This window comes from Garra rufa, chromosome 7 (assembly GCF_049309525.1).
Source record: "Garra rufa chromosome 7, GarRuf1.0, whole genome shotgun sequence".
In the NCBI taxonomy this organism is placed as follows: Eukaryota; Metazoa; Chordata; class Actinopteri; order Cypriniformes; family Cyprinidae; genus Garra; species Garra rufa.
In genome coordinates this window covers 11,522,601-11,538,637 of record NC_133367.1, presented here as the reverse complement: position 1 = coordinate 11,538,637, position 16,037 = coordinate 11,522,601, and the positions used below count along the sequence as shown (strand labels likewise).

The following is a 16,037-nucleotide window of genomic DNA, read 5'->3' as shown; positions in this document are numbered from 1 at the left end:
CAACCTAGTTTCACACAATTTAGTTGCGTAACGTTAAGTTCGTAAATTACTGTTTGTTGTTGCAAGTTGATTTGCAAAAGTCACTTAAAAGCCAATCTAACCAAGTCGACTTTGATTATAAGGACTTTTACGAAGTCATCCAAATGAAGTTTCTTTGCAAATATAGTGGTTTATTAGGCGACTTGTAAATGGCTTTGTCGAAATCATAACGTTAATTTGACAGCGTCAACTTTGTTGATTATAACAACATTGTTTACGAAATAAAGTTGTTTTCATAATTCACTTTGTTAGCGAAGTGGATTCCAACTGCAACATGATTTCGTTAGGTTTGTAAGTGACTTCGTGTAAGTCGACTTCGTAAAGTCGCATAAGAAGTCATCCTCGACTCTGTTGATGCTAATGAAGTGAGCAGTTTGGAGCACTTTATTAATTATGATCTGATTGTCGCTTTGTTGTGTTGCGTTACTTGATTCAACGCTGATCGCAGAATGTTTTTTTTTTTTTTTGCCGCTCATATTCACTTCTGTCATAATCAGTTCATCATAGACATGAGCTCATCTGGGTTCTCGCTATCTTCTGTATGTGTGTTGATTTAATATTTTTAATGTCTAATTACATGTGGCCATATTGTTTTTTTTATATTTTAATTGTTCGTAGCAGTGTCGCTCTTTTGTTTGTTGGGGAATCATGTGATTTTTTTTTTCGTCCCCCCTTGCATGACTCATTATGGGATGGAGCTGGTTGCCATAGTTACTGTATAATCAGCGCGTGATTGGACCGAGCTCGATGATGTTCTCACCCCTCCCCCTCTTTATATGGATCAGACAGTAACTTTTTAAAAGCAAGTCACATAACAAGTGTTTCTGTACAAGACTCGATCAGCTGAGTTGTTCATTTGGGATCTTTCTATTCTCTCGTACTCGCGGTGATAACTGTACATGTTGTTCTTGTTATTTACAGATTATTTAAAAATGAAATTAAATGATTTCCCTCTCAGAACCTCAGGTTCTTCTTTCTTTCAATCAGATCAAAAGATAAAATGACTTTGATAGGAACTTTATTAGGAAAGCAAAAATGTGTTTAATTTGGTGGTGTGTGTGTGTGTGTGTGTGTGTGTATGTATATATATATATATATATATATATATATATATATATATATATATATATATAATTGTTTTTACTTTTTTTTGCACATTTATGCAATGTGCTCAACCTATCTTAAAAAAATAGTATGCAGTATAAGATGCATACTGTGCACTAAACAGTGAGCAGTGTGCAAGTTTTCAGCTTCTCCAGCAGAGGTCAGTAGAGACATACAAATACTTCTCTGTTTTAATTATTAAAACAGCGTTTTTCTCTTAAGGGGAGACACTTTCGGCAAAAACACTTTTTTCATGCACCTGTCAAATTTGAGATTTTGGGCTTTTTGGTTGTTCATAAAGTGTTTTTTCAGACTAGTGGAAAGAGAACATTCATAAGACACTGTTATGTGTTTCTTTTATATCACTTTATCTATTTGTCAATAGATTTAAATTACAATGCATATTTTTAAAGGCCATTTTCTCAAAATTAGTTTTTCTCCTAAACTGAGCCCTAAATCTCCACTTCAGTAGCACTTTCACACACCAAACTTTACAGTTTTATTGTCTATATCCTGAAGGTTTTTACAGAGGGATTTGTTCAAATATAATTTGCTTGATTTTATACTTTACAATCTCGTTTTTTGCCTGTTCTAAGTATTCTCTGAAATTATGGAGTGACAAAATCCCCTCTGTAAAAACATTTGACTCCTATATTTTAAAAAAATTAAACAAGAATCTTGAAATTGACTTCATCCAGTGTTTAGATTTTTGTACTAGAACTGTATGAAAATTAGCGCATATTAAAACCTAACATTTTAGAAAACTTGTAATACAAAATATGTTTGCAATTATCAATGTAATCAATCAACTGGGTAAGTAAGGTGCTAACTATTCATTATATTTTTTTACCCTACCTGCAGTGTCTTACCTTAAGAATAACGTTTTACTGATGTGAAGTGAAAGATAATTAAATAAAAAGCACTTATTAACAGTAATATGCATGTCATATTTAGAAAGATGTAAAATTGTCCTTAAATGAATGATTGTTAATTGATTTCATCTTGAAATTAAACAATAACAGAGATTAGAGCCCCCAGTAACCGCATAGCAACCAAACGGGACACTAACGGCATTTCACCGACTTTCGCGCTCTTTTTATTTAAACGTACACACAAACGCTCCCGCGTTCTGTTGGTTTAAGCGAGTTAACGGAGTTCATGTGCGGTTTGTTTGCGCACATTCATTTCGTCAGACCCCTCGCTGCTGTTTGTTTTGGACCGGTTTTGGTCTCTGGCTCTGTTATTCATCTGGTAGGATGTGAGAAGGCCAGAGGTCAGTGTTGTCATGGAGACGGTGACAGCGCGAGCTGACGAGCCGGATGTCAAGCGGGACTCGGCTTCCACTACTCCCGCGGACGGACGTCGAGTCCCGCGGCGCTGCTGACGGTCGGTTCCGCCGAGCCCGCGGCGATCTGGAGCGGCTCTGAGATGGGTTTCCACGGCGATCTCACGCGGAGCTTCAATCTCCTTCGGCGGAGCAAAACAAACAGTGTCAGAGAGCCTTCAACCCACACAAAACACACACTCACAACTCTTAATTCAATATATAATGAACACACACTGGCGCTGAGGACACTTTCACACAACTTATTTATCTGAACCTAACAGTACTGTGGTTTTCGCTTATAAGCTATTAATACGTAGGTTTTTATAAGAATGTGTTAGACATTCAAAACGGTGCTAACACCACAGTACTGTTCTGTAAGTGTTAAATCATATTTGACGGTGTGTGGTGCTGATTCTCATTCATGAATTCACATCTGTGACAGAATCAGCCTTTGTGAGCAGCTCTGTGTGGGTTTATCGTTGAGGAACAAAATGGTTCAGTTAAATCTGACAAACCACCTTTTGTGGACATCTGGGAACGGCTACATTTAGAAAATCGATTCAGAAATAATGTTTTGTTGTTATATGCAGTGTTTGAGTTGGTTTGTAGTCGTAATTTACATAATTGGCTACACGTTTTCAGTGTTTTTATTTTCATTTGGCCTAAAATCGCAACAGTAAAGTTTTCGCTGCAATCGACCAATTTTGTGGGTTTATGACAAAAAAATTATAAACATAAAGCAAAAATTCCAAGAATAAATTTGAAATATTTCAAGAATAAAATAAGTCTCAAAATAATAAAAATAAAATAAAAATATTTCGACAAAAAAGTGAAAATTATAAAAATAAAGTAAAAATTACGAGAATAAAGTTGAAATATTACTAGAATAAAGTCAAATCAAAATTATGAGAATATATTAAAATATTTGGACAAATCAAAATTATGAGAATCGTCTAAATTTCAAGAATAAAGTCGAAATTATGAGAATAAAGTAAAAATTACAAAAATAAAGTCGAAATATAACTAGAAAGTCAAAAAGAGTGAAAATTCTAAGACTGAAGTCAAAATTATAATAAATGAAAAATATTTTGACAAGTCAAAATAATGAGAATAAAGTAAAAATTCCAAGAATAAAGTTGACATATTTCAAGAATAAAATAAGTCTCAAAATTATGAAAATAAAGGTCAAAGTATTTCGACAATAAAGTGAAAATTATGAGAATAAAGTTGAAATATTTTGAGAATAGTTAAAATTACAAACTTAAAATCATTATTCATAGATTGAATTCCCAAGAAGCCGACCCAAGATGTCAACAAAAGGAGGAACTGTCCACTGAAGTGAGGTAAAATGACAACAACCTCCTTTTGTTGACATCTTGGGTCGGCTTCTTGGAAATTCAATCTATGAATATTGATTTTAAGTTTAAAAAATATGTGTACTGTTTGTGTGAGTTTATAGTCATAATTTTTTATTAGCTATTATGTAAACGCCATTACAGATTTGTCAGGCATTATTTTCATTTGTATTTGTTTGCCTATATTTGTGTTTCTAATCTAAATATAGCAACTTTTGACATTATTCTAGTAATATTTTGACTTTATTCTCAAAATATTTAAACTTTATTCTTGTAATTACGACTCTATTGTAGAAATATTCAGACTTTATTCTCAAAATTTTGACTTTATTCTCATAATATTTACAGTTTATTCTCTAAATATTTTGGTTTTATTCTTGAAATATTTTGACTTCTCAAAAATATTTTGACTTTATTCTCATAATTTTAACTTTATTGCGAAATATTTAATCTTTATTTTTTATAATTTTGACTTCATTGTCAAACATTTTGACTTTATTCTCTTAATTTTGACTGTTCTTGTAATATTTCGACTTTATTTCTGAAATATTGACTTTAATCTTGTAATATTAACTATTCTCAAAATATTTCAACTTTATTCTCATAATTTTCACTTTATTGTCGAAATACTTTGACCTTTATTTTCATAATTTTTAGACTTATTTTATTCTTGAAATATTTCGACTTTATTTTTGTAATTTTTACTTTATTCTCATAATTTTGACTTTATTCTTGAAATTTAGACTATTCTCATAATTTTGACTTGTCCAAATATTTTAATATATTCTCAGAATTTTGATTTTTAGTCTTAGAATTTTGACTTTATTCTCGTAATTTTTAATTTATTCTCATAATTTTCACTTTTTTGTCGAAATATTTTGACTTTATTTTTATTATTTTGAGACTTATTTTATTCTTGAAATATTTCAAATTTATTCTTGGAATTTTTGCTTTATGTTTATAATTTTGACTTGTCAAAATATTTTTCATTTTTTATCATTTTTGTAATTTTTACATTATTCTCATAATTTTCGCTTTATTGTCTAAATATTTTGACTAAATTTTCATAGTTTCGACTTCATTCTGTAAATATTTTGACTTCATTCTCGTAATTTCGACTTTATTCTTGAAATATTTCAAATTTATTCTTGAAATTTAGACTATTCTCATAATTTTGACTTGTCCAAATATTTTTATACATTCTCATAATTTAGATTTTTGTCTTAGAATTTCGACTTTATTCTCGTAATTTTTACTTTATTCTCATAATTTTCACTTTATTGTCGAAATATTTAGACTTTATTTTTATAATTTCGACTTTATTCTGTAAATATTTCAACTTCATTCTCGTAATTTTTACTTCATTCTCATAATTTTGATTATTGTCAAAATATTTCTAATTTATTCTCATAATTTTGACTTTAGTTTCAGAATTTTGACTTTATTCTAGTAATATTTCGACTTTATTCTCATAATAAACTTTATTTTCGAAATATTTGCTTTTATTTCATAATTTTGACTAGTCTTATAATTTTGACTTTATTCTAGTAATATTTCGACTTTATTCTTGTAAATTCGACTTTAATCTCGTAATCTTAATTATTATTTTTTAAACTGTCATTAAAACGTCATAAACATTTAATTTAAAACATTTAAAACATATTGTCTCTAACATTCTGTACAATTTCACCACAAGGGGCGCTGTTGTGGAAACTGTTTCTTCCATGGCCAATTTTTTATGTAAACTTACATAAACTATTGTCATGCTTATATGTAGATACCTGAACATCATCTGATTCAACAGCACAACGTTTTAAGGAAATTCCATCACCTCTTGGATTCTGAGTTTGTTACCAAATGACAAACTTCAAAAGACCGTTGCCCAAGAATCAGCTACAGAAACATCTTTTAAAAAACTCCCTGAGAGTGTAAAACACCCTCTTGACCTCATTCTGTATGGTTCATGACAGCGCCAGAGCGTTTAATCCACCCCAGATTACTTGTTACCCCATTCTTCCCGCAAAACAGCTGAACTGCCCCTCCGTGTTACCCACATCAACACGAGGGTCCCGTCTCCACGACAACCGGCGGTCCGAGAGAATGTCGCGTCTGTTTCTGGTCTGCCGCTGTTTGGAGTCTGAATGCCGAGAGCCGGCGTGTGACAGTCGCGTAGCAACCGCTCAGGGGCCGCTATTGATATTCAGCGCGGGGGCCGCGGCTCGGGAACAATACGGCCCTTATGGGCCCCCACGACTCCTCCTGAGAATCTACTGTAGGAGGAAAATCACTTGAGAACGGCCAAGAGACAGCGGTTCAACTGTGTGTGCGATTCTTCCAAAAAGGACAGGTCACATAAGTACAAGTCCTTTAAGCGTTTCTGTGTAAAACAGAGAAGTTAAAAACGCAACATACTCAAACTCTTTTATTGGCTGCAACCAAGTACAAAAAAGAAATACAAAAGATTCAACGCTAACAATGTTGTTCAGCTACATCAGTTCACTTTGCTATTATAATTACTGTCTAACGTGTTAACGTTCAGTATTTTCTCAGAGTTCATAAAGTCGTTCGTCTCTGCTGAGAGTTTGTAAAAGGGCACAAGTCGTTTTATTCCAGCAGAGAGTCAGACAGTCTTTGATATGTGAGACTCAAAACATAACATTTCATCTTCAAAACATATAAAGGTTGATCTGAGAAGACGACTTCTGTTTTCCAAATGATACTTTCAGTTTTAAACACTGACAATTTGAGGATAAAAATGAATTAAGTGCATAAAAATACAACGTTTTCAAGTTTGCCACAGCTGTCCATCCAGCAGTACATTTATGGATAAACACAATATTAGTTATTAATTCTAATGGAGTTCACAATTGGTTTGTATTTCTGTAGTGTAGAAGTGATGGATCTACAACGAAAATAGACTTACGACTGAAATACAGCAACTAATCGAAGATTTTCAATCTCTAAACGTGATTTGACGTAGACAAAGAAACAGGAAATTGCATTTCTGCGTTTAACTCTCCTCATCCAGCGGTGAGCGATGGCATATAATATTTATTTTATAATCTTTTTAATTTAATAAAATTGTGGTCTTCACACAAAATCATACAGATTTGCAACTTTAATTGGTCATTGTTGTGTGAACTGTCTCTTTAAGAGTGTTAGCGATGGACGATATTTCGTTCACAGTTCATTCACGGACACCGATCAACACGGCGTTCCGATGATCAGCTCCGCCGGACCGTCCTTCACTTTATCAAAGAACACCGCGGGCGACATTCCCGACACGATCTTCAGCTTCTCCTCCTGGACTGAGACGGGGGAGGACAGGGACGAGGACACAGCTGTGGCGTTGGTGGACGAAGACGAGGACGTGGACGACAACGAAGGATCCGGCAGACACTCGTCGCAACAGCAGCAGCAGCAGTCCATAAACGCCTGGCCGAGAGAGCGACAAATGCAGAGCAACACGACGGGCGTCGCTCCCGTCCGCACGAACAATAGGAACTGGCCAATCAGAGCGAGCAGTGCTCGCGTGGCCACGCCCACCTCCACACCCGCGTAGGCCAGAACAATATTCCAGGCGTTTTCGGGCAAACTGCAAATGGCGTAAATGGACGCCAACGCCACCACCGTACGTGTCAGCTGACGCTCCCGCCGCTGCTTTTTCGGAGACAAGGATGCGGAAGACGAGGAAGACGATGTAGAGGATGGCCGCAAGGCTTTGCTCTTAGCGTTCTCATCTGTGACGTGTCGCGTGAGCAGCTGACACGCTCCGGTGAACAACAACGGCAGGCAGAAGAAACATCCGAAGGTCCACCACATTCTGGACTGTTGGTACGTCAGCACCAGAGAGTACAGCGTCTCCGGCAACGCCACGGACGGCTGCTGAGTGCATGAGTCCACCGGCAGACCTGTCCGCGGAGACACCACCTGCTCCAGCCGCCACATCAGCAGCTCCGGAGTGGCCAGAAGCAGAGATCCCACCCAGATCACCGACAGCTTGGCAAGGATTGACTGACAGGACTCGACTTGCCGCGGCCGTGGTGGAACGCTGGTCACCGCGTGGAAGCGGTCGATGCTGAGCGCGCACAGAGTGAACGTGGTCACACCGAGAGACGTCACCTGAAAGACATGTCAACAAACACTCTTCAGACTGACACGAAAACACATGACCTGCAGAATATTTGTAAAATCATAGCATGGGTACCACTGTAAATCTATATATTTTGTACAATGGTAAAACCATTTTTTTAAAGACATTTACCATGGTGATACCACTCCTTTCTGAATGATGTCCAAAAAACATGTATAACCACTGTGTATGTTCAAAAAACATTGTATGACTATAGTACTTTAGATATAGTACATTTTCAAAAAAATATGGTATAACTATGATAAATGCCCTTTAAAATGTTCAAAAACATGGCATCACTGTGGTAGACATCCAAAAAAGTATGGTATCACCATGGTAAATGTCTAAAAAAAAGTCATCATAGTAGATAAAAAGGTTTTATCATCTTGCATTTTCAAAAACATAGTATCACCAGAGTAGATGTCCAAAAAAACATGGTATGACCGTTGTGCATGTTTAAAAATGACAAATGTACTGTAGATATAGTAGATCTCCAGAAAACATGGTATTCACCACAGTAAAATTCCCCTAAAATGCGGTACCATTGTATATATTCTAAAACATGGCTTCACCATGGTAGTCTACACTGGTGATACCATGTTTTTGGACATGTAAGATAGCAGAACCTTTTTTTTTTACTATGATGACATGTGTTTGTAGACATTTATCATGGTGATACCACTCTTTTTTTCTGAACATGTACAATGGTAAAACAATTTTTTTTAACATTAACTATGGTGAAACCATGTTTTTTTATAATATCTACTATGCTGATGTTTTTTTAGACATTTCCCATGATGATACCACTCTTTTTTGGATGTCTACCATGGTGAAGCCATGCTTTTGAACACACGGTTATGCCATATTGCGGACATCTACAATGGTCATACTGTGTTTTTTTTTTTTTTTTTTGGACAGATATTATAGTGATGCTATGTTTTTGAACATGTAGAAAGGTAAAACAAAAGTTTTTGGGACATGTTTTTGAATATCAACAACATGTTTCTTGGAAATGTACAATGGTCATATCATCTTTTAGACATCTCCTCTCGTGATACCATGTTTTTAGACATGTAAGATGGTGAAACCTTTTTTTCTACTAAGATGATATGCTTTTTTAAATATCATGGTGATGGTCATACAACATGTTTTTTGAACTTGCACAATGGTTAAACCATATTTGGTGTACCATGGCAAAGCCATGTTTTCTGGACATGTACAATGGTCATGCCATTTTTTTTACAAGTACCATTTTTTTTCTACTGTGCTGACATTTTTTTTATTTATTTACCATGGTGATGCCATTCCTTTTTGGATGTCTACTATGGTGATGCCACGTTTTTGAAACCACATTTTTGGGGACATGTACCATGGCTTCACCATGTTTTTTTAAAATCTACTACATCTATAGTGCTACACAGTCATACCACATTTTGGACATGTAAAATGGTCATACCATTTTTTTTTTTTTACATTATCAGCATGTTTTTGGACATTCAAGATGGTAAAACCCTTTTTTCATTTACCATGATGATACCTTGTTTTTTTCTACTATGTTTTAGACATTAGAGGTAGTCCTTTTTGGGTGTATCCTATGGTGATGCCATGTTTCTGAACATGTCCAAAGGTAAATCCACACATTTGAGGATATTTACCAGGGTTATATAATAAAAAAAAAAAAATCTACTACTTCTACAGTACTATGGTTGTACCATTTTTATTTCTCAGACTTCTGCTTCTTGTGATACCATGTTTTTGGACATGTACCATGGTTTCACCATGTTTTTTGGACATCTTGTTTAGTAATACTATGATTTTGGACACATATATAATAGCGATACTCTGCTTTTAGACACATCATGGTAAAACCACATTTTCAACAACTATGGTAGAACCATGGTATACTTGGAAAACCATCTAAGTACCATGGTATATTAATATGTAATTGCTCAATACTATGGTATATATATTACAGTACCATGATTTTACCATTCTTTGCCTTCAACATGTATGATATAAATAAGGGTTTAATATGTTAATTTACTGCTGTATAATAAAATGTTTTAGGGTTGCAGAAGTGGGTCAACAGACATGCAAACACTCTCCACAGACAATCCTGCCCTTAAAACACACTCTAAACACTCATTCAACACGCTAATGAGGCCAATTAGTGACGCTAATTACCAGGAGATCTCATTTACATGACAATCAGCAGAGCTGGTGCTGTAAAGAGGAGGCTGGAAAATGAACTCAAGAAACTACCCACAATGGCACACACACCAACTCTGAAGGATTACGATGGCTAGCTTTCTTACAATTTGATATTAAGGGTGGGAAAAAAATTTAGTCTGTTCACTTACAAAAAAGTGCTGTGGTATTAGCATGTTACCATGGCAATTTAGCTTTTGATATAAACTTTATTACTTCAAGAAGTAGGATTGATATATAAAACTATTTTTTCAGAACATTCTGGCAAGGTTCTCTCAAAGTTACGAACAAACGTCTTTAATAATGCTCCCAAAATGTCATCGGTTTTGATAATGCTCCTGTGAAACTTTCATTCTGAATGTTCTCAAAGTGGTTAAACCTGTCCAATTTTAAAATGTTTTAAAGTTTTTTTCTTGGTTATTAAAATATTCCATTTTACCATTTTGCAAACATCATGTGAATGCTACTTTTGAATGTTCCCTGGACGTTTTAAAACAAGTAGTAACGTTTAAAAACGTTATACGAACATCCAAGTTAAACATTTATTTTTTCTTTTCTAAAATGTTTCGGTTGGACATTTTCAAATGTTACTACTTGTTTTAGAACGTCCAGAGAACATTCTAAAATAACGTTCCAATAATGTTTGGAAAATGGAATGTTCCTTTCACGTTTGAATAACCAAGAAAGAACTTTTGTTAAGATTAAAAAAAAAACAAAAACATTTAGAACATTCAGAACGAGAATGTCAGCATATTATTGAATTATAGGCTACATATTATTGTTAGGTGCGTTTGATTGATGTTTGTATATGAGCTATTTGTACTGATTGTCTGGTTGCTTAATTAATCAACTAAGTACTCACCTCCACATATGGCACTATCCTGCAGGACAGATCTCCCATCAGCCTCCTCTTGGTCAGCTCGTTGAAGATCACCACTGGCAGGCAGAAGAACAGGACCATGAAGTCCCAGAACGCCAGACTGGCCAGAGCGCAGTTCCAAGTGCTCTTCAGGTAATAATTGTGCCACACGATACACATGAGCGCCAGATTGCCCACAATGCCCACGGAGAACACGATGAGCGCCAGCAGCATGACCGCGTAGGCGCTGTACGACTCGTCCGTGAGCGGGTAGAGCGGGTTGTGAACGCGCAGCGAGCCGTTGAACGTCCGCGGGGTGGTAAAGAACGCGTCTGGGTCGGTGTGAGGGCGCGGGTGTCGGTGCGCATTCCGTTCGCGCTGCTTGTGTTTGGACCCGCGCGGAACTCTCTGCGAGCGCGCATCCTTATCTTCATCTTCCTCACCGTGATGCTCTGCGGAGGCGTTCAGCTCCAGTGATGAGGAGGATGATGATGATGATGATGATGACTCCATCAGGCTCACCTTCATCTCCACCGCGCGTTTATCCGCCTGAACTGAGCCGGCAAACACAATCAGAGCGAATAACACGCTCAGCATCATCGTGAGGCTCTGCTGAACGGATCTGGATGATGGAATGATGTGCTGCGGATGAGCGGGAGCTCCAGTCTGATCATCTCAACAAGTTCTGCTCCTCTAGTTTCTCACCAAGTTCTTGAGTGAATTCATGAAGAGCGCCAGAATAAAAGCCGCCCCCTTGTGGACGATAAACGAGTCTGTTCACAGAGAAGTGGAAAGTTTTTGGAAATGTTGCCATGGCGGCTCTACTTCTCAAACCTTTCCACATAATTACACTTTTTCTCTATTTTTAAGTCATAACAACTCTGTAATTACAGAAAGTTAAATGGTGTATGTATTGTACTGTTTAAAATGTTTACTTTGGATTGCTTGAAGATACTTAAAGACAATATAGGAAAATAGAACTGAATTATTTTTTTCCCCTGCTAGCTAAATTTCAATTTCATAAACAAAAATCTTAAATAAAAAGTCTTTAAAAACTCTCTTTTCTTTATTTAAGGTTGATTTAGACACGTACATGGAAACTATCCAACGTTTTCATCCTAAAAACGTACTCTCTGTATTTCTTCTATGTGTTCTCTTAAAGTGTAAATGTATTATGCTTTTAAAATTACCAATAATATGAAATCATTGTAAAAGGACACTTGACAAGTTTGATTTTAGTAAAAGTTTATTGTCCTTACAGTGATGTTACATTATTTGTATAAAGTATGTTTGGACTGGATTTGGATATAAATCAGATTGACATGTCTTTTTTCACATCATATAGCATATCATTAGTCACTAATATTGTTTTTATACAGTGTATTATACAGCAAACATTGTTATCTTTGTCAATCACGTATGTCTGCAGAATATGTTACTTTGATCATATGTGGGACTGAATCTGTCTTAAATCCTGGTCTGTATTTGATGAGATCTGATCTTCTTGAGTGTAGATGAGCCTGAGTCTGAGAGGAGACACAAGAGTCTCATTCTTCATCTTCTCCATTAGATGTATTTATCTAAACACTCAATAGCGTCCTGTCTTGAGTATCTTCTCCATTCATCTGGTATTTCTCCACTCCCGTCAAAAGTTTTATTGTAGTATTTCTCCAGATCTTTCTGGAATCTGCACACAAACCACTTCCAGTAGGACAGTTCAGAGAGATCAGGGATGATGCTCCAGTTTGCATAAACTCCTCCTGTTCTTCTGTATTCTCTATATTTACATCTTCCTTCTGGTGTGTTAAAACACTGATCACCTGCCACTAAATGAGTGCAAATATCAGCACAGAGATTCTGAGTTGAACTGTAATATGTGCCATTAATTCCTCTAAATCTGTGGAAAGGAGCACTGTGATCTCCATCATGGTTGTCTCTGGTGTTTGTGCAGACGGCTCCACAGAACGGACACTGAACCCAACAGAACTGACAGAAGAGATCAATCAGAAGCTCATCTGGTCTAAACTTATAGTCCAGCTTTACTGGAACTGACTCCGAGTTGAATCTACTGCTGATGTCTAACATTATATCAGGAAATTCTTGTCTCATCACATCTTCTAGGAGGTTGAAATCATCAGGAGTTTGACTCCACTGAGGTCTTTTTCAGAGAAGATCTGCTCATCTGAGAGCTCCTGTGTGAAACTCTTCCACCATAAACCAGCATCTCCTCTGTTGACTTGAACATGTTCAGTAGATTGATGAGCTGCTCTCATGATCTTATCCTTCAACAGTTCAACGTTCTCCTTCATCTTGAGTAAAACACTGACACTGAACCGATCAGTGATGTACCGACTGACTTCATCTCTGATCAAACTCTTGAAGTGATCTCTGAGTTTATTGAATTATGAATTCTGTAGTTCATGTATTTGTTGAAATCCTCCTCTTCTGCCAGTGTCTTCAGGATGTGTTTGTCCAGATTTGATCTGTTTCCATTCAGTGATTCACAGTTTGATCTCATTTCATCTGTCAGATCTCAGGCAGTCTTCTTGTAGACGCTCTGCTCAATGGGCTCTTTCAGTTTCTGACAGATGATCTGACCAAAAATAACAGCTGATGTGGATCTATGACAGTATTTCTGGAAAATACTATAGTACTCTTCTCTCTTCTTCTCAACATATATCACAGGATCATTGGCTTCTCTGAACAGTCTGTGTTGGTCAGTAATCATCGTGTTTGCTCTCTTACAGACGGAAACAACTAAATTCATGAATAATTGATTCTTGAACACATATATCACTTGTCCTTCCTCAAGTTGTATTAATCTTGTCTTGATGTAATCTATGAGTTGTTGAATGCAGCTTCTTCATATGTGTTCATGATGTATCCTCTGAGCATCAATCTTTTTCTTCAGGTTTCGCTGCTGAAGAATCTCATTTAATTTCCTCTTTGTTTCTCTCACAATGTTTTCCTGAAGCTCTTTGATTTTGATTTCAAATGATGTTTTCCACTGAATCAGTATATCTGCTTCTCTGTCTGTCTCAAAGAATTCAGACTTCAGCTCTCTGTGAAGACCAGTTTCCTCAACCTCATAAATTGCTTCATTTTCTATTTTGTTCTGTAGTTTGTTCTCAGTTTCCATCATGACTCCAGGACCACTTCCGGGTATTCGGTCTCCAGTTTCTTGTAAGATTAAATCTCCAGGGAATTTCTTAAATTGAAGATGAATTGTTCATTCAGTAAAGCCTCCCAGAGATCTTTAATACAATCTTTTAGCATCATTCCATGTGATTTTGCTGCATGAGATATAATAGTCATCTTCAGGTCTTGAATGTTCTCACAGTAGTTTGGGTTTGGTGGAGCCATTGGTGGGTTTCCCTCCCAGAGCTGAGCAAAATACTTCACATCTTTCTGAACATCAAATCTAATAACATCACTGAAACATTCTGCATCATAGTCTTCCTCTTCAGCAGCGAGTTTTGTCATCTCATCCAGTTTCTCCTGCAGTCGTCTCCTTCCCTCCATGTTTTTCTCAGTTCTTCAGTCTGACCTTCTTCATCCTCAAGAAGGTCTGAACAACAATCTGAAGAATGTCCTGCATCTCAGACAGGTTTTCACCAAAAATGTTGATCATTGTCAGGTTTCCCAGACCAACAACAAATGTCGCACAACAAAATTCATTGTCATGATGTCTTGTTGATCTTCCAGTCAGTTCCAGAGCATGAAGACCCTCAGTATCAACAACCAGAATATAGTCATCACTGATGGCAAACTGGAGTCCAAACATACACATAACATGAACTTTTCATGTCTTTGTTTGGAAGAATTGGTCCCACCTTACATTAGGTGGCCTTAACTGCTATGTAGTTACATTTAAATGAATAATTTGGTACAATGCACTTGTTGTGTATATACATGTTTTTACATTGCACTTATATTTAAAAAAAAAATACCTATATGTAATTACATCTGTAAATAATTTCTGTAATTATATTTATAGTTTCACTGTTTACTTATCACTTACACCTTAAACACTTAAACTTAAACCTACCCATACCACCAAACCTGTCCCTAACCTTACCCATATCCCACCTCAACAGAAGCAAACGTGTTTTGCAATACAATATGACCTCAATAAATACATTGTACTTATTTTCTGTTGTAAGCACATAGTAGTTAAGGCCACCTAATATAAAGTGTGACCCAAATTATATATTAGCATGTGAACAAACATGTGAATTAATTTTTATTTCAGGTATTTGTTGAATGTACAAGAACATAAATGATATTTATTGTGGGTTAGTATCTGGCCTGTAGTCTAGTTCAGATCGCAGAATCTTATGTCTGTTGTAAATTACATTTTTATGAAATATTCTAAAATTAGAAATTTCACGCAAAAATAAATGTCGGTTATTTCTCTTTTTTTCCACATATAACAAAGAGCTTGAAAATGTAAGTCACCTTTATTTCAGGTGACAGAAATGAGGTACATCAGACAGTTAGAGAAGGAAGAGTTCTGTCCAGCAGGCAGGAAAACATAAAGGTATCTGCTGTTTAGTCAGTAATATTTGACTCTTTATCATTGACATTAAGCTCCATGAACGTTATTCTCTCCCTGCTAAGTCCTGGCATAAACAGGTGTATTAGAAACTTTACATTTGCTAATGTATCGGTTCTCATGGCCTCTGCAATCAGTAGAGACATGTAGTGGTCAAATTATGCGAATGACTCAAAACAGGAATCAGTGGCGGATCCCAACACAAAATAAAAATTTATAAATGAGATTTGCTTCATGTGTTAATTTACATTAGCTATTAATATTATTTATTTGTTTGTTTATTTATTTAACATGTATTTTGAGCTGCAGCTGGTCATATTAAAGGAGTATTTCACTAGTTAGCAGTAAACCGCTTACCTCTCCTCAATATGTTCATATAGATTTGTGTCGGATCTTTGGAAAACATGGCTGAAGAAGCGAAAAGCGGAGGAACAGACAAGCTGAATTAAATAAAAAGG

The 16,037-nt window shown here is 36.0% G+C and overlaps 1 protein-coding gene across 1 annotated transcript; it reads right to left on the bottom strand.

The window, feature by feature from the left end:
* Nucleotides 1–6,234: 6,234 nt before the first annotated feature.
* On the bottom strand, nt 6,235–11,689 carry gpr37l1a (G protein-coupled receptor 37 like 1a). Its single transcript, XM_073844312.1, has 2 exons — nt 11,028–11,689; nt 6,235–7,947 (listed from the first exon to the last, which is right to left on the bottom strand). Exons 1-2 carry the CDS (start codon nt 11,622–11,624, stop codon nt 7,030–7,032), a joined length of 1,515 nt encoding a protein of 504 aa, XP_073700413.1. The 5' UTR covers nt 11,625–11,689; the 3' UTR covers nt 6,235–7,029.
* Nucleotides 11,690–16,037: the final 4,348 nt, after the last annotated feature.

Excerpts from the sequence above, each read along its gene's own strand:
- gpr37l1a (XM_073844312.1), bottom strand. The coding sequence starts at position 11,624 with ATGATGCTGAGCGTGTTATTCGCTCTGATTGTGTTTGCCGGCTCAGTT. Across the intron at positions 7,948-11,027 it reads GGATAGTGCCATATGTGGAG|GTGACGTCTCTCGGTGTGAC; the intron begins GTGAGTACTTAG and ends CATGTCTTTCAG.